Raw genomic sequence first — 27155 nt, 5'->3', positions numbered from 1 at the left:
TTGATTTCTGTATCAGTTTCATTTATTATATGAGTCTGTTCAAATTAACACTATAATTTTGCTCAGGAAAGCTTACTATGAAAATGTACTTGAATCAACTGTGTATTGCCATTAATTACATTCATCTTTTACCATTTTGAACTTTTTAATTATAAAAGTAATTAATTTCATAGACACATATTGTGTATGTATATAAGAAGAAAAGGGTCACTTCTCAGCCCCCACCCCAGCTGTTCTATCCCAGAAGAAACTGTTGTGTTCATTTTCTGCAAAAGCTCCGGAAATCATATTCACCTAGATTGTGTTATTTAATTCTCACAGTGTCTTCCTTTAAAATGCAAGGTATACACACAAGCAGACACACACGCACACACATCTATTATTCACTCCTGGCTGGGATTGAGACAGCTCCTCTATGCTCAGCGCTGGGATACACATTTTGGGAGTTCCACTCTGTAGATCAGGGACCTAGGTTCGGAAATGGGGAATGACTTCCTCGGTCTCCTACAGGTGGTAACTGGCGTAGCCGCTCCAGGTGCAGACTAGCTTTTTAGACAGGCTAGTTGTCTCATTATTGGAAGTCTCTCCTTATTAGAAAACTCAGGGGAACTCTCAAAATTTATGTTATTTAAGCCTCAAGGAAAATGAAGGAGGACTGGAGGGGTGAGGGTGAGATCCAGGAACACCCCTAAAATAATATGCTGGGGATAAAACTCTGCTTCTCTTTGGGGGCCACGGCTGGCAGCTGCAGGAGGCTGACCAGTTGTGGGGGCTCACCCAGTGCTGGGGAACTCAGTGGGACTTTAGGAGGCCCGAGCTCCCCAAGCCATGGGAACGGGTCTGTTGTGGAGCTGTCTGGCGGCCTCCACCCACCAGCCAGCACTTGCCCATTTCATGCTATTTACCTGGACAGAGGTCCTGAGAGAAGCCCTGTGTGGCTGTGCCCTTGGCTGACTCCTGATTTGCACTAAAACTTGCAGCATTTAGTGCTTGCATGTTCAAAAATCCTTCTGGAAAGCTAGGAGGAACTGGAAGCCGTGGTCTACATGCTCTGTCCTCTTTTAACAGAAAAGGTGTATTCCATAAGTAACCTCCAGTAAAAAGAGAAAGAATAGTTGCTATTTATTGGGTTCCTCTGATGGGCCAGATAGTGTGCGGAGCACTCGGCGTTGACCCTCCGTCTTCAGAACAACTCTTTGATGGAAAGTTCAGGCCCACTTTATAGATGAGAAAGCTGGGCATCAGAAGGTTAGGTAACTTGCAAGAGGACAGAGAACGACAGTGCTGGACAGGGCTTTCAACCCCTCACCTGCTACCTCCAAAGCACGAACTGTCGCCAGTGCTAAGCACTGGGTTTAGAAACAAAACACGCAGCATCACGGTGGTGGAAATAATTCGGTTGATTAGCCACTCTCTTTGGTGAACACTTCTATTCTTAAAGCTAATTATCTCTTTGTTTAATTAGTGTCTTCTAAGTTACTCAGTGAAACATTTGATAAGCCCGACTTCTTAGGGTAAAATTTAAAAACAATTGTGAAATCTGAACTTACATTGGAATGTAAACAATGAGTCATTTACCTGGTGGTAGGGGCTTAGGAGAATCAAGGTTTTTCAAACTATGAGTCATGGTTTATTAGTGAATTATGAAATCACTTTAGTGGGTCATGATCGGCATTTTAAAGAATAGGGTGGCTTGGCCAGCACGGGCGGATTAGGAGGTCAGGAGATCGAGACCATCCTGGCTAACACAGTGAAACCACGTCTCTACTAAAAATACAAAAAATTAGCCGGGTGTGGTGGCGGGCGCCTGTAGTCCCAGCTGAGGGACTGAGGCTGAGGCAGGAGAATGGCGTGAACCCTGGGAGGCGGAGGTTGCAGTGAGCCGAGATCACGTTCCTGCACTCCAGCCTGGGCGACAGAGCGAGACTCCATCTCAAAAAAAAAAAAAAAAGCATAGGGTGGGTTAGGATCAGATAGAGTAGAATAGGAAAATACTAGTGCGTTCTAGTGCATTGCACACAGCAAAGTATGTTTTGTGTAATTTTTATTGCAGTCTGTGTATGTGCATGAATGTAAAATGTACTTCTCACTGTAGGTCATAGTTTTTATAAAGTTAGCTTTGGAAAGAAATGAACAGATGAATATTAAATTGCTCACTGTTCTTTTCTGTGGCATGGCTTACCATCAGTTCCTAACAGAGCCACACTTAGCCTATCTGCATCAAGCTATTTTCAAGTAGAGTTTTCTGAACATATCTCTGTGTTAGTCTTTCTGCAGATCCTCAATTAGATGGATATGCTTGTTAAACTTAAAACATGTTTTAGACACTGAGGGAGGACAAAGTGACATTTCCAAAAGCTGGGGTGAGTTAATAGCAGAGGTGGAACCAGAATTAGATTATTTATGGATTCTTTTCAGACTGGAAAAAAGAGGGGTGAGCAGTGGCTCGCATACCGAGGTCAGTGAGCAGCTGTTCCTGCAGAGATGCAGCTAGAGAACAAGAGAAATGGACTTTCATTGTAGCAGTAGGGATTGGGCTGAACCCGGGGAAGGATTTCCCCATGGTAAGGAGTGTGCGTGTGTGCACACATGTGCGTGTGTGTATGTGTGTGTGGCACCCTTCTCTGGAGGTCTCTAGAAGAGTGAGATAAATTGCTGTTGCCATGGCGTCCTGTCTGGGGGCGACGGGAGGATAGGTGAGTCTGAGGTTTTTCCCACCCCAAGATGTTCTTATTCATTTAGCCACGCTCTCCCTCTCTGCCATCAGCAAGGATAATCTGGAGCTGGCCATGTTTCTGTCCTCAGCTGAGGACGGTTATGATGAATCCCGTGGTGCTCTGCTGGGCTGCAGTTAGCTTTGCTTTTCATCCGGATGTCAAACCAAGCTTGCGGCAGCTGTGATCAGCTGTTGGGAGAGGGGGAGTCGGGCAGGGAGAGGGTAGCTCCTGGCCTCCTGCCAAGCCCTAGTCGAGTCCCCAGTGTCCACCTCTCAGTTGTGTCTTTCTGTTGCTGATTCTATCACTGCTCCCTTTTCTATCTTTGTGTGTGCGTCTCTTTTTCTCTTCCTCTTTTTCTCTTCTCTTCTTCTCTCATCTCTCTTTGGACAATGGAAAACAAACTAGCTTTTGCATGGACCTTTTAGAGCAGCTAATTCATTTATGGCAGGAGAAGGGACCAAAGAGCACCTACTTGTGCTGTCCCCTAAACTGCGGCCACTGGTAAGATGCCCTGTGATAATGGGAAGAAAGCCCAGATTCAACCAGACTCGCATTCCTACCCTGACTCCACCTTTACTGGTCATGAGACTCTGGCCACACACACTTCAACTTCTCCAAGCCTCAGTTTCCTCCTGTGTTATACTGGGGTAACAATGCCTGCCTGAGGATGTTGTCGTGAAGATGAAATGTGAAACCTTCCAGAAAAACCCTTTGCTCAGGGATTGACCAGGGCAGAGTCCCTACCTGCCTTCCTTGGCAGCCACTATCATTGCTTGGTGGCCTGACACCACCCACCTCTTTCTCTGGCCCAGGATGAGCAAAGATTTGTTGAATTCCATGGAGAAAACTGTTCCAGGAAGGGTCATAGTTCTGGTACCAGCCCCTTGTCATTTTTCCAGGCTTAGAAAAATGTGAGTCTGAGAAAATGAGCTAGTTTTCACATGAATCATTCTGGGGTGGGGGTGAAAAGGCAAGGGTGAGGGAAAACCCAAGGCTTCTCTATGGGTCTGAGAAAGAGGCATGAGCTCACGTCAGGCGTTAACATTTTGTAGTTTAAACCATGCAGACAGATCAGGAAGATGATTAGCAAAACAGAATATTGATCAACTGTGATGCTTAATGACCCTCCCATCCCAAATTCACTCAGCCTCCAGCTTGGTCTGGATCAGCCTTCTTTTTGGTTCAAGAATGCAGCCATGAAGCAAGGCCAGCCCCTCTAGTGGCTGTAGTCCTGAAGCATCTGGAAGGGGAAGAAGCCCAAGACTGCCTGCTGGTGTCTGCATCTTCCCCGACCCCCCGGCTGCAGAGCACCATTCAGGGTGTCTGGGTCTCCCCTACCCACACAGAGGCCACAGGCTAGTGGGAGGCCCAGGTGGACCCACTGGCCTGGACTACCCTCAGATGCCCTGGGCTCGTTTGGGAGTTGATGCCTGACACCAAAGTAAGCTTTGGGAGCTATTGGAGAGGGTAGTAGAAACATCTTTTTAGGACATTTCTAGGCTGACATTGGCTTTCTTGGACTTTAGTCCTTTTTGGAAATTTGTTGGTTAGGCCATAGATTCCCCCCACTTCCCCCTGCTTCTCAAGTCGATGCCAAGGGCATGCGTGCCTGATGCTCCAGCCAGCCCTCGAGGTTTCACCCAGAGAATGACCACCCTGTTCTCCATGCGCTCCCGATCTTAACACCACATTTCTCTTTGGGCAGGTTTAAGGATTACCGAGAGCCGCCATGGGCCCCGAACCCTTATGAGTTTTCGAAACAGTACTGGTTTATTCTGTCCGCCCGTCTGGCTTTTGTCATAATCTTCCAGGTGAGTTGCTGGGATAGGGAATAGCCCATTTGAATCCGGGCTGCAGGAGTAAGGACACTGCACTCATTGCTTGCACCTACCTCCAGGTTCCTGTGGTACTCTGTGACATAAGAAAGCTTCATGTGTGGCAGGCAGAAGTGAGGGCTCCTTTCCTGGTTGAAGCAGGAGGACTCTTGAGAGGGCTTTCTTTAATGGGTGGACTTTGCAGACAGAGGATAAAACACGGTGTAAGGTTACAAGACAGATGTGGAATAAGTTGCAGGGTGGAGACAGATTCCGGTTTAAACCTAAGGCAAAGAAAGGAAAAGGGCCATTGAAACCAGAGTCCCAGCCTGGGGCAGACAAACAGCCCCATCTCATCTCTGCAGCCATGAAAGAGCTCAGGTTTGGAACCTTTCTTCTTGCACTCTGGGCTCCCTCCTTTGTTAGTGCTGTTTTAGCCACTGAGACATCTGGTGAGAAGGGCCCCCAGAGCCATCGAGCCATCCCTGAATGAATAGCAAACTCGAGCCCAGTGATTCCTATCTGGGACAATAGCCACAGCTCCAATTGCATCGCTGAGATTCTCTGAGCTCGAGGGCCCCCAATTCCCACTCTGGGTGCCCCCGGTCTTCAAGCAGGGCTGGAGAACGAGCCCAGATCCTTTTCTCTTTGGCTCCCTCAGGCTTTTGTATTCCCTGAAGGCAGATCTCTGGGGGGCTCTAAAGTATCCTGCCCCCAGACCCCAGCCCAGAAAGTGGAGAAGCCCATCGGCTAGTCTTTCACCTAAAGAAGACAGCCATTCTTCCTCTGGAGAGATGGAGGCGATATGTTTGAATGATCGCTCAGACATCCCCTGCTGTCCCACCCCCAGGAGTCTCCTCACTTTCCCGTATGTCACATGTCACATTTCACTCACACAGGAAGGAGTGGATTCAGAGGAAGAGTGTGTGACTTGGTGAAGCAGCTCCCAAGCACCCAAGATGCCCAGGAGCCTCTGGAAGCAGCAGTTGGTCCCCAGTGTCTTCCCCTGAACCCCTAGGAACATGTAGGGTTCAAGGGCTCAGTCCCACTCTCAGAGGGGAAAAGGCATGTAAGCGTGCAACTGGCAGCCAGGGAAGAGTATCACAATGGGAGGAGTGTGTTGGGTAAAGCTGGGTGAAGTGTGGCCTGGGGAAATGGATGGGAATCAGATGCATTCATTGAGCCATGCCAGGCATTGTTGTCCTATATTCATTCATTGAGACAGTAAGTGTTCTGGGGAAAAGGTAGTCCTGGCCTACTGTGTGCACCAGCAAAGGGATGTGGCTTAGCAGCCAGGAGGAAGACCACTGCAAGTGTGCGCCAAAGCCTAGACCCAATCGGGGCAAGCTGGATGCAGGGGTTCCCAGACAGGCAGGGTTAGCCGAGGTGGCTGCAGTGACTGAGACCGGTATAAGGTGAATGTCAGCAGTGGGTTGGGTCAGTGAAGGCCCGAAGTCAATGCAAAAACCTCAAGTCCGTCTCTAGTGTAGAGGATAGAGAGAGCCAGATGGAGGGAGGAGAGGAACAAGTGGCACAGTGACAGCCCAGGAGAAGCCACTGGGCTTTGTGGCCACTTGCTAGAAAGCCACTTTCCATTTTCTAAAGCAGGGAGGGCCTGGAGGCTTAGAGGCCAAGAAGCAAGAACTGGACACATGGGAACACTCTGAGGATGGTGTGGGGGCACAAGTCCTGGGGAAGGGGAGAAGCAGTAGCTACTACTGACAGAGTCCTGCTCTGTGCCAGGCACTGCGGCAGATACTCCACATGTATGAACCCGTTTCATCCTGACAACCACTCCAGGGTAGGCAGTGTTTCCGCTCCATTTTATGGGTGAGGACACCAAGGTAGAGTTATGCTCACTGGTTGCGATCACTGGGCTGGTAAGTTGCAAAGCCAGGATTGACACAGAGGCATTCTGCTCCAGGGCCGCCACCTCCCCAGACCGGGCCTCTCCAACTCAGCCCCTTTCTCCTTGGCTTTTTGCAGAACCTCGTGATGTTCCTGAGCGTCCTCGTGGACTGGATGATTCCAGACATCCCCACGGACATCAGCGACCAGATCAAGAAAGAGAAGAGCTTATTAGTGGATTTCTTCCTGAAAGAGGAGCACGAGAAGCTCAAGCTGATGGATGAGCCGGCCCTGAGGAGCCCAGGAGGTGGGGATCGAAGCAGGAGCCAGGCAGCCAGCTCAGCACCTTCAGGCCAAAGCCAGCTGGGCAGCATGATGTCGTCAGGCTCTCAGCACACCAATGTGTGAGCAGTTCAGCCTGCAGCAGAGGAGGGCACGGCAGCAGAGACACGCACATGCACGTAAGCATGTTCCTACACCCATGTGGCGTGCTGTCTGTCTGCAGGGGCCTGGCTTGATGGGGTCTTGAAGAGGGGGTAATGTGTAAAAAGAAAGAGCCTGACAGAATGAGTGTAGGAAGGAAGAGAAATGATGCTACATCTCAGAAACTTCAAGCTTAAGTTTCTTTTAGGTCCCCTTTTAAGCTGTATCCTTTTGAGGGATTGGAACCCCACTGGGGTCTCTCCACCCCAGAGTCTCAGGCACCGTGAGCATTCCCATGTACCCTGGGGCACCCTCTTGTACTTCACCATCATTTCTGACTTTGGCCAGCTGTAAGAGAAATGCAGTCAGGAGCACAGCATCCCCTACCTACTATCACTACAAGAAAACTGAGTCACTTGCAGTGGGGCTGCCACAGTCTCAGCAGATGCAAATTAAGTTACAGGGCTGAATGGTGCAGCTGCTGGACCTGATAGTAAGGTGCAAAGGTCCAAACCTGGGCTTGTCTCCACTTCACGTCACAAAAACGTTTAGAGCTAAATGCAGATAACCATCATTTTATGAAAGTTCAGATTTAAAATAATAAATTAAATGGACACATTCTTTATAAAGATGCATCTGTTGTCTTTGTGCCTTGTCTCTCTCTCCTTTCCTTTCTTTTCCTCTCCTCTCCTCTCCTCTCATCTCCTCTCGTCTCCTCTCCTCTTGTCTTGTCTCGCCTCCTCTCCTTTCCTCTCCTCTCCTCTCCTCTCCTCTCCTCTCCTCTCCTCTCCTCTCCTCTCCTTTCCTTTCCTTTCCTTTCCTATTTATTGAGCTTCTACTATGTGCCAGGCATTGTTCTCAGACTGGAGATAGAGCAGAAGATAAAGGAGACAAAATCCCTGCCTCATGAAGCTTACATCCTGGGGAAAGACAGACGATAAGCTAAATGTACAGTGTTTTGGATAGTAATAAGTGCCATGGAGAAATATTAGGTAAGACAAGTAGACAGGAAGTGTGAAGGCACAGGAGGTAAGGGGTTTACCATTCTAAATACAAATTAATGACAAACCCCGATGGTGAAGAGGTTACATCTTGCAATACTAACATAATCAATTGGTAGCAGCTTCCCAGAGTGCTGTGCTGAGATCATGATGTAAAGTTGGAAGCACGGGCCAAACATCACTCATCATTGCCGTTCATACACCTCAGGCCCACCTGCTGCCCAGAAATCTGTTGCACAATCACTTCATCCTAGCTCCTTGCAGGTCAGCGGGACTAGAGTCCAACGAAATGCCTGAGTGGAAGCTGCAGGGGGGATGGTATTCCAGAGGAAAAATGAGAGCTATGGTTCTGCTGTTTGAGCACACCTGGCAATGTGCGGGCCTGTAGGTGCTGGCTGGTCACCAGTGCTGCCCACCACCTTTCTGATTTCCTCCTAGGAACATGCAGAATTGCACTGACTGCCAACCCTCGCTCAGGAAAGCGGCTTCTTCTTTTGTGGGACTAATAGGACATAGATACAGCTCTTAGTGAGAGCAATAGGCTAACGTGTACCAGGCCACTCCTGTACAGGAAATCTTACAACCAGTTTTAATTGCCTCAGATTTTTTTTTTTTAAGACGAAGTTTCACTCTTCTTGCCCAGGCTGGAGCGCAACGGTGCAATCTTGGCTCACCACAACCTCCACCTCCCAGGTTCAAGCGATTCTCCTGCCTCAGCCTCCTGAGTAGCTGGGATTACAGGCATGCGCCACCATGCCTGGTTAATTTTGTATTTTTAGTAGAGATGGGGTTTCTCCATGTTGGTCAGGCTGGTCTCGAACTCCTGACCTCAGGTGATCTGACTGCCTTGGCCTCCCAAAATGCTGGGATTACAGGTGTGAGCCACCGTATCCGGCCTCTGACCTCTTAATATGCAAACTTACCACTTGAGCTGAGGTTCAAACTACAGCAGTATGGAACACTGCATCATTTGACAATAGGCTTTACCTGATTTGGGGAGAGTGCGGTGACCAGTGGGAGGAAGATGTTATTGCAAGGAGCATTGATGACACGGAGATTCCAGGCCTATCAAAGGAAGCAATCCCCAGGGATGACTGCCAGTGTGGGTGGTGTTGACATTTGCAGGAAGCAGTGACAGTCCATGGTCAAGGTTGAGGGCTGCCTCCACCGCCAAGACACCCACTTGGCTCCAACCGTGCTATCTCCAGGCCCACTGGCTGCCCATGGCTGGTTCAGGACCCACTTGTTTTTCTTCCTCTTTTTTAAATTAAAAGAAACATTTTTGTATCATCATAAAGGTTAAGCTTGCATACCAAGAAATGTTCAGATAGTCCAACAAACAATGAAGCAAATAAAATCACCCACAATCCCCAAATCTATAATTGGCATTGGCACTTGCTGTGTCTTGGAGACTCTCATTCCCCCTCACACACATCTAATTTCTTTTAACCACAGTTATGCTATTTTAAAGCAGAAAAGTATCTGAGACAAGTCTCAATCAATTTGGAAGTTTATTTTGCCAAGGTGAAGGACATCCCCAGAAGGAAAGAACACGGAATCACAGAAGGTCTGTGGTCTGTGCCTTTTTCTGAAGATGATGTTGAGGGCTTCAATATTTAAAGGGGAAAAGTGGGCTGGGGGTGGGTAAGAGGGAGGGTGTGATCTCATTACTGGAGCAGGTAGGAGAACAGCCGATTTTGTGTTTTTCTGGTGCTCAGTAAATCGGCATTTTACGTAAGATAAGGTGGACATAGAGTAGCTTCCTGTGGAGCTATCTAGACTTTTCTGTGTAGCTGTCTGCTTAGGAGCAAAAGGAAAGGCAGTTTCCTGCATGACTCAGCTTTCAGCTTCATTTTTTCCTTTTGGCAGATTGCTTTGGGGTCCTGAGTTTTTATTTTCCTTTCATGCTATATGTGCTGTCTTTTCATCTTTTTTCACTACATGTGTCTCATCAGTCCTTTTATTCCAATAAACATAGATTCATTCAAAAGTGTGTACTGAGGCCGGGCGCGGTAATCCCTCAGGCCGGGCGCCTGTAATCCCAGCACTTTGGGAGGCCAAGGCGGGTGGATCACGAGGTCAAGAGATCGAGACCATCCTGGCTAACACAGTGAAACCCCGTATCTACTAAAAATACAAAAAATTAGCCAGGTGTGGTGGTGGGCGCCTGTAGTCCCAGCTACTGGGGAGACTGAGGCAGGAGAATGGCATGAGCCCAGGAGGTGGAGCTTGCAGTGAGCCGAGATCGCGCCACTGCATTCCAGCCTGGGGGACAGAGCGAGACTCTGTCTCAAAAAAAAAAAAAAAAAAAAAAAATGTGTACTGAGCTTCTACTATGTGTCAGCCTCTGTGAGGTGCTTTGGATACATCACCCCACAGAACACAGATTCCCGCCCTCAGGAGCTTATGCTCTGTGTATGGGTCAGAGAGGCAGAGCAACAGTGAGAGCAAACTATTAGTACACAGTGGGTCAGAAGGTGATCGCTGCTGTGCAAAAGGAAAAAGAAGAGCAAGGTAAGCGTGCTGCGAGTGAGGGTGCAGGCTCTCTGGCTGCCACCTCCAGGAACCTCCAAGTGTTCAGCTATCTGGCAGCTGTGGAAACCAATCATTTTTGGTTTTTATGGAAGCTTCATCAGTAGGCAGGATTGGTTAAATCACTGGCCGTCCTTGAACAACTTAACCTACAGCCCCTCTCCCCTCTCCACATGTTGGGGGTGGGACTGAAAGTCTCAACCCTCTAATGCTGCCTCCGTCTTTCTGGTGACCAGCCCCATCCTGAAGCTACCCAGGGTCTGCCAGCCATCAACTCATTAGCCTACGAAATGACACTTCACTTTGGGATTCTACTGATTTTAGGAGTTATATGTCAAGAAACAAGGATGAAGTCCAAATGTGTACTTCACTATATCACAGACCATAGACAGATTTATGCTCGGGAGGGATTCAACTTTCTTCCCCTTTTCCACTAGAAGGAATATAGGAATTTTATAATTTGCCCCCATCCCCAGGCCCAAAGTCTCAGTAGCACTCATGTTACTAGCCAGACCACCAGATGTGCTTGCTTTACCCCAGCAGCAGTAGGGGTTTAAGCTAAGTAAAGAGAACTTTCCAACAGACTTGCTAACCTGGGTGAAGACATGGTAGGTGCACTTTCAATTTAAAAATAAAGCAAACAATGAAGACTCCTTCCCTGAGCTCTTTAAGGAAATAATGAAAATTTTTTATTCCATTGTGACATGCAAAAAAAAAAAAAATTGTGAGCAAAAATCTGAAACACTGAAGAAAGAAAAAGAAATTGCTCATTATCCAATTCCTCCTTTCTAGAAATAATAGTAGTTAATAATTCAGTTTAATTGTGTTCCTATGGTATATGTACAATAACATTCATTGATTTGTAATAGCATTTATTTGGTTTAATTATAAAAGTGATCCATGCTCATTGAAGAAGACTTAGAAAATGCAAGAAATAAAATGTCAAGTAAAAAGTTTAAATTACCTGAATTTTTACCTCCAAGAACTAATTTGCAATCAGTCTTTTTTCCCAGTCTTATTTTCATGTACAATTGCAATCACTCCACACACACTAACTTCTAGACTTTGTTAACAGAGACATCTACCAGCCCCAGGTAGACGTTGTTATGAAGGGTTGTCTGTCACTGAGTGGTTTCGCCATTCTTTTCTTATGAAAAACAAAAATAAATGAAATCAACTTGATGGTTGATTCAGATAAATAATCTTAAGGGTATTTTCTTCATGTGCTCTTTGTGCAAAAGAATAGTATAAAGTAAGAGATGAGACGTTCCTTCACGTGCTCTCCTTCACAGCCCTTCCAGATCCAAAGGGTCTACCACATCCCACTTGTGATGATGGAATTATTCTATCCTCAAGAAAGCTTTTAAAGATGGAGAAAATTGCCACTACATCTCTGCTCAATGAAATGGCCTAATTTTGCTTTTCAGTAAGAGAAATAGGATTCTTTTGTTTTGCTAATCCTCCCAGCACAATATTCTAACCTTGCAAGTAGATTAGTCATTGTTAAGAAAAATAGAAAGGGAATGTGCCAGTTGCTCTTCTGAGTGGTCACAAATTGTGGTAGGACATTCTGATAGATGCAGGAGGAAGATAAGGGGGACGGTCCCCGGAGAATCTTCCACCAGCCTGCACTGGGAGGAGGGGGTAGAGACTCGTGAAGTTTGAGCAGTTTGCAGAGGGGAGGAGCCCAGCCTCTCCAGTTCCTGGGTGGTGACCTGGGATTCAATCTGTGAGATGGGGATCTGTTAACAGGAACTCCTCTCACTTTGCTGAGAGATTCTTTCCTTTTCACCCAATAAACCCTGCCCTACTCACCCTACAATGTGTCCATGTGCCTAAATTATCCCGGGCATGTGACAAGAACCCGTTTTTTTTTTCTACAACAATTCCAGCAGGCTGTGGAAAGCATTTCCTGGAGCAAGGAAAAGAATGAGATGGGAAACCAAGGGACGAATCTTTGCCCCATAGCTTATTTGAAATATATAGCCATGCAGGGTTTGTGGTTAAAAATGAATTAGGAAAACTCTTTGATCTTTTTATATTGTCATATCCGTCCCTTAGTTCACCTGAGTACACCTTCAGGTTGAAAAAAAATTAACAAGGTCGTGTCAAAGTTGCCACCAAAGTCCCTCAGGACTTAGGTGCTCATTCCTCAGCTGGTGATGGTCACAGGTGGGTCACTCTGGAATTGCCTCAGCTATAAGGGAACTGCCCAGGCCATGGTCACTGTCCCACTCTGGGGCAGCCCACATCCAGTGACTCATCACTGCAGGGGGGTAAGGCCCACCTTGCCTTGATTCTAACTCTAAATGCTACTCCAGCTCCAGAGCTTTCTGTGGGATTGGCTGAGGCCTCTGTTGCAACATATTGCAGTTCGACTTCTCCCTCTGCCTAATTCTGCTTCCCTCACTAAGCAGATGCCCCAGGAATCTCTAGCACGCAAGGTCTGCAGGTCTTAGACTCTGCTTTCCAGAGAAACTGACCTAAGACACGGGGTATTTGGGTGGTATATTCTCTGAGCATATACATCTCTGAAATTGCTTTTATGTTGGAACAATGACTTGGCTGGATTTACCATTCTCAGATCACCATTCTTCCTTTCAAAATATTGTGGCTATGGCGATTAATCCACACTCTTCTAGGGTTTCAGAGGAACAGCCTCTGGAAGAAGCCTGATTGATATGCCTTTGTAAGCCTTTTTCCCCTATTGCTTTGGTGCTAGCAGGGTTTTGAAATTTATTCTTGTAACTCAAAAATTTCACTGGGATGTGTCTCCATGTGAGTTTCTTTTATTTAATGTGCCTAAAATGTAATGATCATATTTGGTCTGCACAGTTACTTACTTTTCATCTCTGAAAAGTATTCTTCCAGTACAGGAATGGATCTCAGCATATCTATTCTGACTGTTTTGGTTGCTTTGGGAAAACACTCCAGTTTTAGCTTGGTTCTCCAGTTTTTAATCTTCAGCCCACCATCTTCTTTCTCAACATGTGATGTCCTTGTCCCATTCCCCTATACTTCAGAAGCACACTCCTCCCAGTGTTACTCTTTTCTCTGTCCCCTTCCCCTGAATCAATCTATCCTCCCCACTATGTTTTTCAAGCAGCATCTGAGCTCTTACTCATACGAAACTCTCACGGTTCCTCTGGAAGAGAGTAGGGCTAGCCACCCATAGCCCTCCTCACCTGCACTTCCTTTGCCGATGATGCCCTTATCTTTACCTGCAGTGTCTATTTTCCAACACACATTCCTTGGCTAGTGAATCAGGAGGCTAGGCTGGATAAGCTCTAACATTCATTCCTGTTCTGTCAAGTACAATCCAACAGGTTCTCTACAGTATGGCCGAAGTGAAGAGTGTGGATCACTGTCGATGACTCAGTCTTACCTTCCACACTGCCATCGTCTTCTGCAACTCAGGCCCTGGGCATTTGTGTCTCAGGTATCCCAATCCAAATAAGTGGGGGTAATCATTGACCGTGATTTTCAGCCTTGCCCTGCCTGTGGCAGTATCTGATCCGCTCTGCTACAGCAGAGGGCGCCAGAGAGCAGAACCCGCCACTTCCGGCTCAGCCAGGAAGGTCTGGAAAGCGCAGCCGACGTTTCCTCAGAAGGCAGTCACAATTAAAAAGTTAAAAAATAATAGGTGTTGCCGTGGATGTGGTGAAAAGGGAATACTTTTACACTGCTGGTGGAAATGTAAACTAGTGCAACCACTGTGGAAAACAGTTACAGGGATTCCTTAAAGAGCCAGAAGTAGGCTGGGTGCGGTGGCTCACGCCTGTAATCCCAGCACTTTGGGAGGCCGAGGTGGGTTGATCACCAGGTCGGGAGACTGAGACCATCCTGGCTAACACGGTGAAACCCCGTCTCTACTAAAAATACAAAAGCAAAATTAGCCGGGCTTGGTGGCGGGTGCCTGTAGTCCCAGCTACTAGGGAGGCCGAGGCAGGAGAATGGCATGAACCGAGGAGGCGGAGCTTGCAGTGAGCCAAGATCGCGCCACTGCACTCCAGCCTGGGCGACAGAGCGAGACTCCGTCTCAAAAATAAATAAATAAATAAATAAATAAATAAATAAATAAATAAATAAATAAAAATTAAAAAATAAAAATTATCTGGGCGTCACCACGCCTGTAATCCCATCTACTTGGGAGGCTGAGGCTACTTGAGGAGCTTGAGCCCAGGAGGTGGTAGTTGCAGTGAGCTGAGATCGTGCCATTGCTCTCCAGCCTGGGCGACAGAGCAGGACTCCGCCTTAAATAAAAAGAACTAAAATATCTACCATTCAATCCAGCAATCCCACTACTGGGTATCGACCCAGAGGTAAAGAAGTCATTATATTAAAAAGGCACTTGTACACACATGTTTATAGCAGCACAATTCGCAATTGGAAAAATCTGGAACCCAAACGCCCATCAACCAACAAGTGGATAAAGAAAATGTGGTATATTTGTACTATGGAATACTACTCAGCCATAAAAAGGAATGAAATAATGGCATTTTCTGCAACCTGGATGGAGTTGGAGACCATGATTCTAAGTGAAGTAACTCAGGAATGGAAAACCAAACATCGTATGTTCTCACTTATAAGTGGGAGCTAAGCTATGAGGATGCAAAGGCATAAGAATGAGATAATGAACTCTAGGGCCTTGGTGGAAAGGGTGAGGGAGGGTTAAAAGACTACCCATTAGGTGCAGTGTATACTGCCCAGGTGACTGGTGCAGCAAAACCTCAGAAATCACACCTAAAAATCATCCATGGAACCAAACAGCACCTGTTGTTTCCCAGAAACTATAGTAATCCTCATCATAATAAAAAGAAGGCAGCCCTATTTGCATATCTGGTGAGCCTCCTGCCCCCATCCTCTTCTTTCCTGTTCTCCTCCACAGCAGCAAATGGTAGTGTTCCCAGGGACAGATCCCTTCCGAACCAGGCTGGAAGTCATTCTCAGGAATTGCATCCTGACCCGGTGGAACCCACTTAACTCTTCCACCTTCCCAAGGCTTGTACAGCTTTATCTCCAGAAAGGAAGTACAAGGCAAAAGCCAGATGGGAATTCAAAAAGACAGCTCTGCACATGAGTTCAGGAACCTTCGTGTTTTATTGCCCCTCCTTTCTCTCACTTCCTGTCGGCCTAACAGAGAGAGGAGTGGAGGACTGAGGCTTCCAAGCCAGGATGTCCTCTCTAATTAGGGGAATGAAGCCACAGGCCCTAAAGGAAAGAGGCAATGTTTTGACATGGATCCCACATCATAACCTGCTCCTAGTTTTCTCCCAGCATGATGGACTCTGGTTGGCCTGCATCAAATTCTTCAGAGTATGTGTCAGCTTCTATCAAGAACCACATTTGCTTGGTCTGGGTGAGGCTGCTAGTTGAGAAACAGATGAGACCCTAACATAGGCCTCCCTATCCCTTTTCAACGGGCCTCATTCCTACTTCTCTAGGAAACTCTTCTCGTTCCCTGTCCTGTCACCTTCAGACTTGGCTTTCTCATTTGCCAACTCCAGGCTTCTCTAGATCCACTTGTCTCTTTTGATTCTTTTTTCCTTCCTAGATTTTATCTTTCTTCTCAGTGTCCCCAGTCTCCTCCCAGATACCCCTGTAAAGTTCTTCTCCACGTATATGGACAGCAGAAGTACAGCACTTTTCCATGTACGTTATGTCAAAAGCAGGTGGCATCATTAAAGTGGGCAGATCCTGGTTTTGTGGGGATAGAAGATCCTATAATTTTAGAGACTGTTAAAAAAATCACCCACGATTATAAAATAGAATTAGGTGCAATTGTATTTATTTAGCATGAAAATGGACATCACAACAAAATATAAATTTCAGGCTAATATCACACATGTCATCAGAAAACACAAGTAACTTCTCTTTTTATGAACTGACACATATGTTTATAATATTTCAATGCTTTCCCCTCCACATCCTTGGCTGCATGCTCTTTGATTGCTTTTTCATAACAATATTTTCAATAAGGAGAAGAAAAGATAATTCAATCTTTCTTCCAGCAAGTTTGATCAACATTTGCTTTGTATTTCTGATAGAAAATACCAACTTAGAAAATTTTCTTTCAGTTCCACACCTGATTATTGGTAATTTCATGTGAATCTTACTGTCAAATTTGGGAAAATGTCTATCAAGTTTTTTTTTTTCCCTATATAAGCTCTAAGAAAGTTGTTTCCCCTCCACTATCCATATATCCTTAGAGTACTGGGCACCCTTGAAAGGCACCTTGAAGTCAAAACTATACTAGCTTCACTGTAAATTTACCTGTCATCATTAACTCTGTTTTAATAGTCACTGAACTGAAGCCTGGAGGGGTTAAGCAACTTACCCAAGTCACACAGCTACAAGGACTTCCACTCTGGGGTTTAGACTCCAGCCTGGGCTTATGAATATGATGCTGCCCACCTTGGACTGCACATGCCACCCCTGCGCTCTCTGCTGGAGGCCTAAGGAGAAATGCCAGTGGACAGGGTGTAAATAAAAGTAATACCACCACCATGCCACCTACTAGGAGCCACTTTCTGTGCTAAGAACTTCCCACTCATCTCCATGTTCAGCCTTCATAAGCTCCTGTGAACAGTTTGTATTGCTCATTTTACACTTACCTAGTGTGATCCACACCACCCGCTTGGATTAAAGTCCCTCTTTTCCCCATTAATCACATGCATGCCCACATGGTTTTTAACAAAGCTAGGTCAAGAGGTCATGCACATTTCCCTCTTGAGGTCTCCTGCCCTAGATTCATCCAAATTCCCTAGAGCGTACTTCATTCAGAGCAGGTTTTCACAGACTCCCCTAAAGAAATAGCAGAAGAGTCTTCAGTCCTCTTTGGCAAATGCTCCGTGTGGCACGTGTGGGGACACTTGCCCTCTCCACATTGCTGCTCTTGATGAACAGGTTTCTTTTTTCTTTCTTTCTTTTCTTTTCTTTCTTTCTTTCTTTCTTTCTTTCTTTCTTTCTTTCTTTCTTTCTTTCCTTTCCTTTCCTTCCCTTCCCTTTCCTTTCCCTTTCTTTCTTTCTGTCTTCCTTCCTTCTTCTCGTTCTTTCTTTTCTTTTCTTTCTTTCTTCCTTCTTTCTTTTCTTTCTTTCTTTCTCTTTCTTTCTTTCTTCTTTCTCTCTCTCTCTCTCCCTCCCTCCCTCTCTCTTTCTTTTTTTTTGTTACATGAATAAGTTCTTTAGTGGTGATTTCTGAGATTCTGGTACACCTGTCACCCAAGCAGTGTACACTGCACCCAGCGTGTAGTCTTTTATCCCTTACCCTGCCACTCTTCCCGCTGAGTCCCCAAAGTCCATCGTATCATTCTGATGCCTTTGCGTGCTCATAGCTTAGCTCCTACTTAAGAGTGAGAACACACAATGTTTGGTTTTCCATTCCTGAGTTACTTCACTTAGAATAATGATCTCCAGTTCCATCCAAGTTGCTATGAATGCCATTATTTCATTCCTTTTAATGGCTGAGTAGTATTCCATGGTGTATATATACCACATTTTCTTTTCCACTTGTTAGTTGATGGGCATTTAGGCTGGTTCCATATTTTTGCAGTTGTGAATTGTGCTGTAAACATGCGTGTACAAGTATCTTTTTCATATAAGGACTTCTTTTCCTCTGTGTGGATACCCAGGAGTGGGATTGCTGGATCATATGTTAGATCTACTTTTAGTTCTTTAAGGAATCTTCATACTGTTTTCCATAGTGGTTGTACTAGTTTACATTCCCACCAGTGGTGTAAAAGCATTCCCTTTCCACCACATCAATGCCAACATCTATTATTTTTTGATTTTTCAATTATGGCCATTCTTGCAGGAGTAAGGTGGTATCTCATTGTGGTTTTAATTTGTATTTTCCTGGTAATTAATGATGTTGAACATTTTTTTCATATGTTTCTTGACATTTGTATGCCTTTGAGAATTGTCTGTTCATGTACTTTGCCCACTTTTTGATGGGATTATTATTTCTTTCTTGCTGCTTTGTTTGAGTCCTTGTAGATTCTGGATATTCGCCTTTTGTCAGATGCATAGATTGTGAATATTATCTCCCACTTTGTGGGTTGTCTGTTTACTCTGCTGATTATTTCTTTGGCTGTGCAGAAGCTTTTTAGTTTAATTAGGTCCCATCTTGATGAATAGATTTCTAATCACAATGAAGTCATGAGCCACACTCGGGCTCCAAGGTTGTCCCTATCGTGCCACAAAGACGAGATCCTGGAGGGTCTTGGCCTCACCACATACCACGCCAAATTCAGCTCTTCCCCAGGAACTCCCAGCTCTTTGTATTAAGCCAAGTTCACTAGCCTAAACTCCTCTTCCATGTGGAGACATCCCCTCTATGGTGGATCCACTCTGATAAAGACTGATTTTGGATTAGGAGTAGGGTATCTCACAGTGTCCAGGAAAATCAGTCTAGTTCCTTCCTAGCAAGCAGCTCTCCAAACCAAGATGAATCTAAGAAATTGCCTATCTTAAGCTACAGAAGATCCCACTCTCTCTCCACTCTGAGTGATGTATTATCCCACATTTATGTAAATGTCAGCCCTCACTGAACCTAGAGTCTCTCATCTGACTGGGCAGAGATGGTGTATGGGGTGGGAGGAGAGGGGAAACGGAGGCTCAGAGAAACTCTGCCTCTGCTCAAGAACCCAAAGCCAGTGAACACCAGAGCCAGAAGTCAAACTGCACCCTGCCGCAGCCCAGAGTCTGCTCCTGACCCTCACTGGAGAAAAGGGAAAGGCATATTTCTAAAGCTGTCCCTGTTTGGGTGAAGTATGGCAACAGGTTTTCATATGGTGATGAAGGAGCATACTCTAGTGGAAAATGCTCTCTGTTTCAGAGCCAGACTTGGGTCCTAGTCCCTGCTCTCCATTGAGGTAAATGCCATAACTTCTCTGAGCTGCTTTCCCCATCTGGAGGATGGAAATCCCTTCCCTGCCTCCTTCTCACGGTTGTCTTTGGTAAGCCATAGAGCACTAGATCAATATCAGGGAGGTACTGTAATGAACACATGCAAATAGAAGAAGACAAACATTATCATCAATGACCAAAATAAGTTTATGTCTAGTATAAGATCCATTGGTAGAGACTACTGTAGCCAATGATGAACTCAAAATCCAGGTGACGCCAGACCAAGAGGTGGGCGTATGTGCCAGGAAGTGGAATATTTGTGTGCGGGAACCATCTCTGCTTAGGACACGACACTGCCTGGTTAGTATTCTTGCCATCACTATGTTTGCTAAACTCTATTTCAGGACTGGGTTTCCAGATGAGTCAACTATTGAGGAAGACCTCAAACGCAATGCCACTGCCCAGGATTCACTAAATAATTATTGTCTTTTCCCCCTAACTTCTGTTAACATGCCTTGGCTTTTAAAACAAATGTCCTGCTTTGACGTCGAATAAATATGTAGTGGTTTCTTAAAAACATTGCACTGACTTCATTAAAAACATATCGAGTGGTGCTTAAGTATAAATTTCAGCCACTAGACCATGATTTTCAGAAAATACATTAAACTAATTTTTCACGGTTTTTGTGGTTTCCTTAAGTGGCTCCTTATAAATATCGACCAAAGAAAAGAGAGTTTATTGTGGGAGAGGGTAACTTCTGTATTGAAATGCTTCATCATCAAGACTGAAATCCCTCAGAAGAAAATTGGCTTTTCCACTGATTTTTGGATGATCCCTCTATAGCTTCATGACACATCTAGAAACCAAGAGGGTGACTCTAGACACACCACTTGTTAGAGATAATATGTTAGTCTGCTTTTGCATTGCTATAAAGAAATACCCGAGACTGAGTAATTTATAGAGAAAAGGGGTGAATTTTGGCTCATGGTTCTGCAAGCTGTACAGGAAGTGTGGTGCTGGCATCTGCTTCGGGTGAGGTCCTCAGGAAGCTTCCAATCATGGAGGAAGGTGAAGGGGGAGTAGGTATCACATGGCAAGGGAGAGTGCAAGAGAGAGAGAGGGAGGATGTGCCACATCTTTTAAACAACCAGATCTTGTGTAAAGCCAGAGCGAGAACTCACTCATTATTGTGAGGATGGCACCAAGCCATTCATGAGGGATCTGCCGCCATAATCCAGACACCTCCCACCTGGCCCCACCTCCAACATTGGAGGTCACATTTCAACATGAGATTTGGAAGGGGCACACATCTAACCCATAATATCAGATGCCACACAGGTGCAGTTATATTCCAGGATCACTTAGTCAGAAAATGCCCAAGCACCTGTAGAGACTTGGTGAGTGAGGAAGAGTGTCTTTACTTCCCTACGAGTGTCTTCCACTGATCAGTGAGGGTCTGCAGTGTCAAATCCATTCCTAGTAAAGGTGGAAATGAAGAATCAGATGCACCTTAAAAAGCACCAACTCAAATAAGAATTTATATTTGGATAGATATTATGTAGGCATTTCTCTGCCCCTGTTTAGTGGGATAGGAAGGGGCTGGGATGTGGTTCTGAAAGCAAAGGATCAGATAAAAGCATATCTTGTTGTTAAAGAGATTTTTAAGAACAGAAGATACTGGTTTTTTATAGATTACCCACTTTCAAAAGAGATTTGAAGTTGCTATTATAATAAATTTTGAAGTTGCTATTAAAATAAGCAAAATACAGCTACATGGGAGGCTGAGGTGGGGGATCACTTGAGCCCAGGAGTTCAAGGCTGTAAAGCACAATGGTCATACCTGTGAATTGCCATGTACTCCAGCCTGGCCAGTGTAGCGAGACCCGATCTCTAAACTAAAAATAAAGAAAAACAGGACAGTTAAACTAGGGAGAGAGATCAGAGACTATACTGAGTGTGTCAGGTAACTGACAACAGGGTTATCAATTCACTAAGTTCACTAAAACAACAGAGGTTACACTGCTTTGCTGAATATCTAGCTAGGCCCTTTGAGTACACAATCCCTGTTGTTCCAGCAGGAGCAGTGCCACTCCAAACCGGCTGTGGGTCCTGCCGCCGAGCCTTCCCCAGTGCCCAGCTTTCATGGGGTGCCCACCCCTGGCTTGGCCTCCCTCTGCATCTGTACCATCCCCACTCGGCTGAGCTCTGTGCCCTTCCCTCAGCTTCATGCCCGGGGCTCCATCCACAATCTTATGCCAGCCTCATCTCCTATCCCTGGGCATGCCCTTCCCTGGTGCTCCTTAGGACTGGAGGGAGACTTCAGATCTGCTGTGGTCATGCCCATGTGGCACAGGCTTGGGGCTCCACCAACTCCCTCAATAAACTTCTCCCCCATCACCTCCTTCATTCTGTGAGGGGGAACTCCGTAGCAAGTGTGGGTCTGGGGTTGGAAGGGCTGTGGAGTGAGAGTGAGGAAGGTAGATAGGGACCAATTCACTGGGACCAGTTTTATAGCAGGCACATCATATTCATTATTTCTAATCCCTGCAACACCCATACATTAAACATTAACTCAATTTTATGGATGGAAAAGCTGGTGCTCTAAGACATTCTCTAACTCATCCACAGGCAGGTAGCTAATACATTCAAGAGTCAGAAGTGAAACCTCGGTCTGTCTCACAGGCCATGCCATTTCCTCAATGCCAGTCTGCTACCAATTTTCTTCCTGCCCTATTTTCCACTATTTAATTGCATAAACCCTTTGCTGTCACCTCCTCTTCCCTCCCTGTGCCTTCACTGCATCTGGAGTGCTTGTCTCTGGTTTGCTGCCAGGTCGCAACCCATGGTTTTACACTGACCTGTGGTTCCCCACTCAAGGCTGCTCACTTCTCGGCCACACAGTGAATAGCTGGCTCTTTCCTTTATACCATGTTTCACAGACTCGGACACAGCCTTCTCACACATTCCCTGCTCTTCAAGCTTCTTCCACCAACCCCCTGCTGCTTTGCCTGGGCACTGGCAGCTTCAGAGCAGAGCTCCCACTCAATGGAAAGGTACACACAACCCACTCATCTGCATGACTTCCCTTAAGGGAAGTGGGCGTACATTCATTATCAGTAGAATCTGAAGCCTGATACCGTGCCTGGAACACAGTCACATGGTTTATGTTCAGTAAAGATTGGTTGCTGCAAGAAAGGAAGGCAGGAAAGGAGGGAGGGAGGGAAGAGGAAACGTGGGGCTAGAGTTGCCATGGAGTATTTAGGAGGTGGGTCCATGATGAGGCTTTTGTCAGAAAGCAACAGTGCTCTCCTCTTCCCAGGCTCAATGCATCTCTCTTCCTTGCTACATCAGAGAGATTGAAAAGTTGACATTTGGTTGACACATAACAGCAGGACCACACCAGGGACTAAGAATATGGAAATACTTTGGTATTAGATTATAAATGGCTGTTACCCCACAAGTACTCCAAGTGTGCCCCTAGACCATCCCAGCTCCTCCCTGGAGGCCCCCTCATCCTCCCTGTGATCCTGGACGTAGATAAAGGAGTGATGCTTATCATAGCGGGTGGGCTCTGGATCCTTTAATTGCTAGGAGTTTAGGTGCACCAAGTGCAAAATGTTAAAATATCTCCACACACAAAGCTACCAATTCTTGGATACCTAATCCTGGAAGTCCCATCAATTCCCACTTGCCCTCTGCCCTGCCCATCCCACCCTGGAGAGTTGCCCCGTCTTGGCTTAAGGCTTTTAAGTCACTGCAGGCGGTCAACATAAACAAACCCAGGAGAAATGTGCCTGAGTTCATTCCAAAGGAAACAAGTGGGGTAGCTGCCTACCTGCGCTTTGATTCCAGAACATAAATTAGATCCAAGATGGGAAAATCTTTGGCGTCTGTCAACTTGGCTTCTTGGTGGAAATCTTATAAAAAAATTTTGGACCTTCCAGATTTCCTGATAAGACTAGAGTGAAGACAAAAGTTTGTGTGTCTCCAGTTGCTCATGTCCCCCCACTTCCCCATCCCACCTCCCCAAATGCTAGGAATTATCATTTGTAATGTAATCTTGTGGAAATGTATTAATTACAGCCTCAGAGCCCTAGAGATCCTCTGCCTTTATTATGTTCCAGTGAATTTACTGGGAGACAATTGGGGTCTTTTCCAAGGGCTACCAAGTGGCTAAGATACATCTGCACTGATGGCAACTTATGTTTTCTCAACACTACATCATGGATTTACATGCTGAGAAGCCCACTTTAATGAACACCTGCTATCTTTTCCATGCAATAAATTGTTTTCAGGAGTGGGAGGACAGCACTTACAGCATTTCCCCTGACTACACTTAATTCATTTCCACCCCTTCTCTCCCTCCCACCAAGAAAGGACCCCAAGATGCTGAAATATGCCAAACTTTGGCCCGGTTGGTGGTGGCATGACTCAGAGACACCGATGATTCCAGTGGCTTGTGGATTTCTCTGGAGGTTACCTCACTCATCTTCCTGCCTCCAGGCCAGGAACCATATCAAACTCATCCCAGACTGGTATGACAGAGACTAAATGGGCAAATGAGCTCAGGGCCTGGAAGAAATTAGTCTGAGATGAAAGGAAACCATGTTCTGAGTAAGAGAGAATGGCAACTGGAACAGATAAAACAGACCAGCCTTTCGACACGAACTTGCCCCAGCCTCCAGTCAGTATCATGATAACCTTGGCAGGGGTGGGAACAGTGTTCAAAATACTTGAAATATTTCAGGAGGGCAAAAGACTAATATTTAGAACTTACATTCAGAATTTATTTGATTCAAAATTGTTTTTAGGAAGTGGAATTCCATGACCACTGTGAAGTAGCTCTAGGGGTGTGGGCTGGCTTGGGTGGGAAGAAGGAGGGGTGGGATCTGAGATGAGCCCTGCAGTGCCAGCACCCCAGATGGGCATGCCCCATGGCTTCCTCAGCCATGCCAGTCTCCTGCACATAAGGCCTCTGTGCTCAAGGCTCTTTTGCTGAGATCCTCACATTGCTTGTTCCTGTGCTTTATTTGGTTCTCTGCTCAAATATTGCTTTCTTAGAGAGGTCTTCCCTGGCTATCTTCCCAGGGCATCTCTTAGGACTTAGGAGTGCACACACTGAAGACATGGTCCATATTGGGGAGACAGACCCAGGGAAGATGACACAGCCTTGCAAATGGGCTTGGAGCCATACAGTCAGGAAATCCTGGGGTCCTGGGTATATGCAAAGTGGTTTAGAAGGGGGTACTTCTCACTGTGTGGGTAGGGGCATGGCTGGAAGGCAGCTGAAACAAACACACAGCTCCTCTGGCAGGGATCAAGAAGTAGTACTGGTGCTGCCTCCTCTCCTCAAGGCCACATCAGGGCTGCCTGGTAGCCTCTGCTCCAGTCATCCCTTCACTCCAGGGAAAAGTAAGGAGGAAGTGGAGAATGAAACAGGAGACTGCCTGCTGAGTTAGACTCCTTTCTAAAGGAATTTTCTGGAAGCCCCACTGATAACTTCTATCTACATATTATTGTCCAGGACTTAGTGACACAGCCGCTCCTCTCTAAAAGGAAGTCTGGGAACAGTAATTTCCTTTGCTGGACACATTGCCTCATCACCTTAAAAAGGAGGGGTCTATTGATGAAGGAAAGAGGAAGATAGATTTTGCAGAGGCAAGCAATAGTCTCTGCCCCCTTCCTTCTACTTCTCCTGGGCCTCTAAATACAGGAGGAAGAGGCCGAGCTTGAACTTGAGGGTAAGTGAGACAGAAATGCTAGGGGGAGGTGAGCCTGCTAATCCAGGAAGAGGCAGGTCACACCAAGTGCTGATGCCATGCTCAGAGTCTCAGAGGCACTCCAGGCTTGGCTTATGAGGCTTCAGGTAGATGCACGGCTCTTGTGCTGTGAGCTCACTATGTCAAGGACTTTTATATATAGCTGACCCTTGAACGACATGGGAGTTAGGGGCATCAACCCCCTGCAGACCTGAAAATCTGTGTATCACTTTGGACTTCCCTGAAACTTAACTAACAGCCTACTGTTGACCAGAAGCCTTACCCATAACATAAAAAGTTGATTAACAGGGTACTTGATATAATTTCAGTTTTCTTAAATTTACTGAGACCTGTTATGTGGCCAATCATATAGTCTATCTTGGGAATTGTTCCGTGTGCTGATGAAAAGAATGTATATTCTGAGGTTGTTGGGTAGAATGTTCTGTAAATATCTGTTAAGCCATCTGTTTTAGGGTACAGATTAAGTCCATTGTTTTTTCTTTGCTGACTTTCTGTCTTGATGACCAGTCTAGTGCTGTCAGTAGAGTATTGAAGTCCCCCAATATTATTGTGTTGCCATCTATCTCATTTCTTAGGTCTAGTAATAATTGTTTTATAAATTTGAGAGCTCTGTTATTAGGTGCATATATATTTATGATTGTGATATTTTCCTGTTGGACTGATCCTTTTATCATTGTATGATGCCACTCTTTGTCTTTTTTTAACTGTTGTTGCTTTAAAGTCTGTTTTTTCTGTTACCGAAATAGCTACTCCTGCTCACTTTTGGTTTCCATTTGCATGGAATATCTCTTTCTACCCTTTTACCTTAAGTCTATGTGACTCTTTATGTGTTAGGTGAGTCTCTTGAAGACAGCAAATACTTGGTTGGGATATTTATCCATTCTGCCATTCTGTATCTCTTAAGTGAGCATTTAGGCCATTTACATTCAGTGTTGTTATTGAGATGCGAAGTACTGTTTTATTCATCATGCTACTTGTTGCCTGAATACCTTAGGTTTTTTTCATTGTGTTATTGCTTTATAGCCCTGTGAGATGCTTTAATAAGGTTGTGTTTTGGTGTATTTCAAAGTTTTGTTTCAAGATTTCAAATTCTTATCATTTCTGATAGTGCTGGCTTGGTTGTGGTGAATTCTCTCAGCATTTGTTTGTCTGAAAAAGACTTTATCTCTCCTTCATTTATGAAGCTTAGTTTTGCTGAATACAAAATTCTTGGCTGGCAATTATTTTGTTTGAGGGGGCTAAAGATAGGACCCCAATCCCTTCTGGCTTGTAGAATTTAGGATGAGAAATCTGCTATTAATCTGATAGGTTTTCCTGTATAGGTTACCTGATGCTCTTGCCTCACAGCTCTTTCCTGTATAGTAATTCTGGTAATATTACTTGAAATAGTTTTGCTACCTATCAAGTAATAGGTAATGCTCTTGCCTCACAACTCTTGAGATTCTTTCCTTCACCTTGGCTTTTGATAATCTGATGACTATGAGCCTAGGATATGATTATTTTTGCAATAAATTTCCCAGATGTTCTTTGAGCTTCTTGTATTCAGATGTCTAGATCTCTAGTGATGCCAGGGATGTTTTCCTCAATTATTCCCCCAAATAAGCTTTCCAAACTTTTAGATTTCTCTTCTTCCTCAGGAACCCCAATTATTCTTAGGTTTGGCTGTTTAATATAATCTCAAATTTCTTGGAAACTTGGTTCATTTTTTAAAATCTTTTTTGTCTTTGTTTGATTGGGTTAATTCAAAAGCCCTGTCTTTGAGCTCTGCAGTTCTTTCTTCTACTTGTTCTAGTCTATTGTTGACACTTTCCAGTGCATTTTGTATTTTTCTAAGTGTGTCTTTCATTTCCAGAAGTTGTGATTGTTTTTTCTTTGTGTTACCTATTTCTCTGGAGAATTTTTTAAACAATATCCTGTATTGTTTTTTAAATTTCTTTAAGTTGTTTTTCACCATTCTCTGGTATCTACTTGAGTAGCTTAATAATTAACCTTCTGAATTCTTTATCTGGCAATTCAGAGATTTCTTCTTGATTTGGGTCCATTGATGGGGAGCTAATGTGTTCTTTTGGGGGTGTTACAGAAGCTTGTTTTGTCATATTACCAGAATTACTTTTCTGATTCCTTCAAAATTATATCAAGTGCCCTGTCAGACCACAATGGAATAAAACTAGAAGTTAACTCCAATAGGAGCTT

At 45.2% G+C, this 27155-nt stretch overlaps 1 protein-coding gene across 1 annotated transcript in view; it reads left to right on the top strand.

The window, feature by feature from the left end:
- ANO2 (anoctamin 2) overlaps positions 1–7448 on the top strand; it is a 386124-nt gene extending 378676 nt beyond the window's left edge. The window contains exons 24-25 of the mRNA XM_031001166.3: positions 4423–4528; positions 6518–7448. Of these exons, the coding sequence (XP_030857026.2) occupies positions 4423–4528; positions 6518–6787 (376 nt within the window). The 3' untranslated portion in view covers positions 6788–7448. The remainder of the gene's footprint in view (positions 1–4422; positions 4529–6517) is intronic.
- Positions 7449–27155: the final 19707 nt, after the last annotated feature.

Source organism: Gorilla gorilla, chromosome 10 (assembly GCF_029281585.2).
Source record: "Gorilla gorilla gorilla isolate KB3781 chromosome 10, NHGRI_mGorGor1-v2.1_pri, whole genome shotgun sequence".
In the NCBI taxonomy this organism is placed as follows: domain Eukaryota; kingdom Metazoa; phylum Chordata; class Mammalia; order Primates; family Hominidae; genus Gorilla; species Gorilla gorilla.
This window is presented reverse-complemented; position numbering and strand designations above follow the sequence as displayed.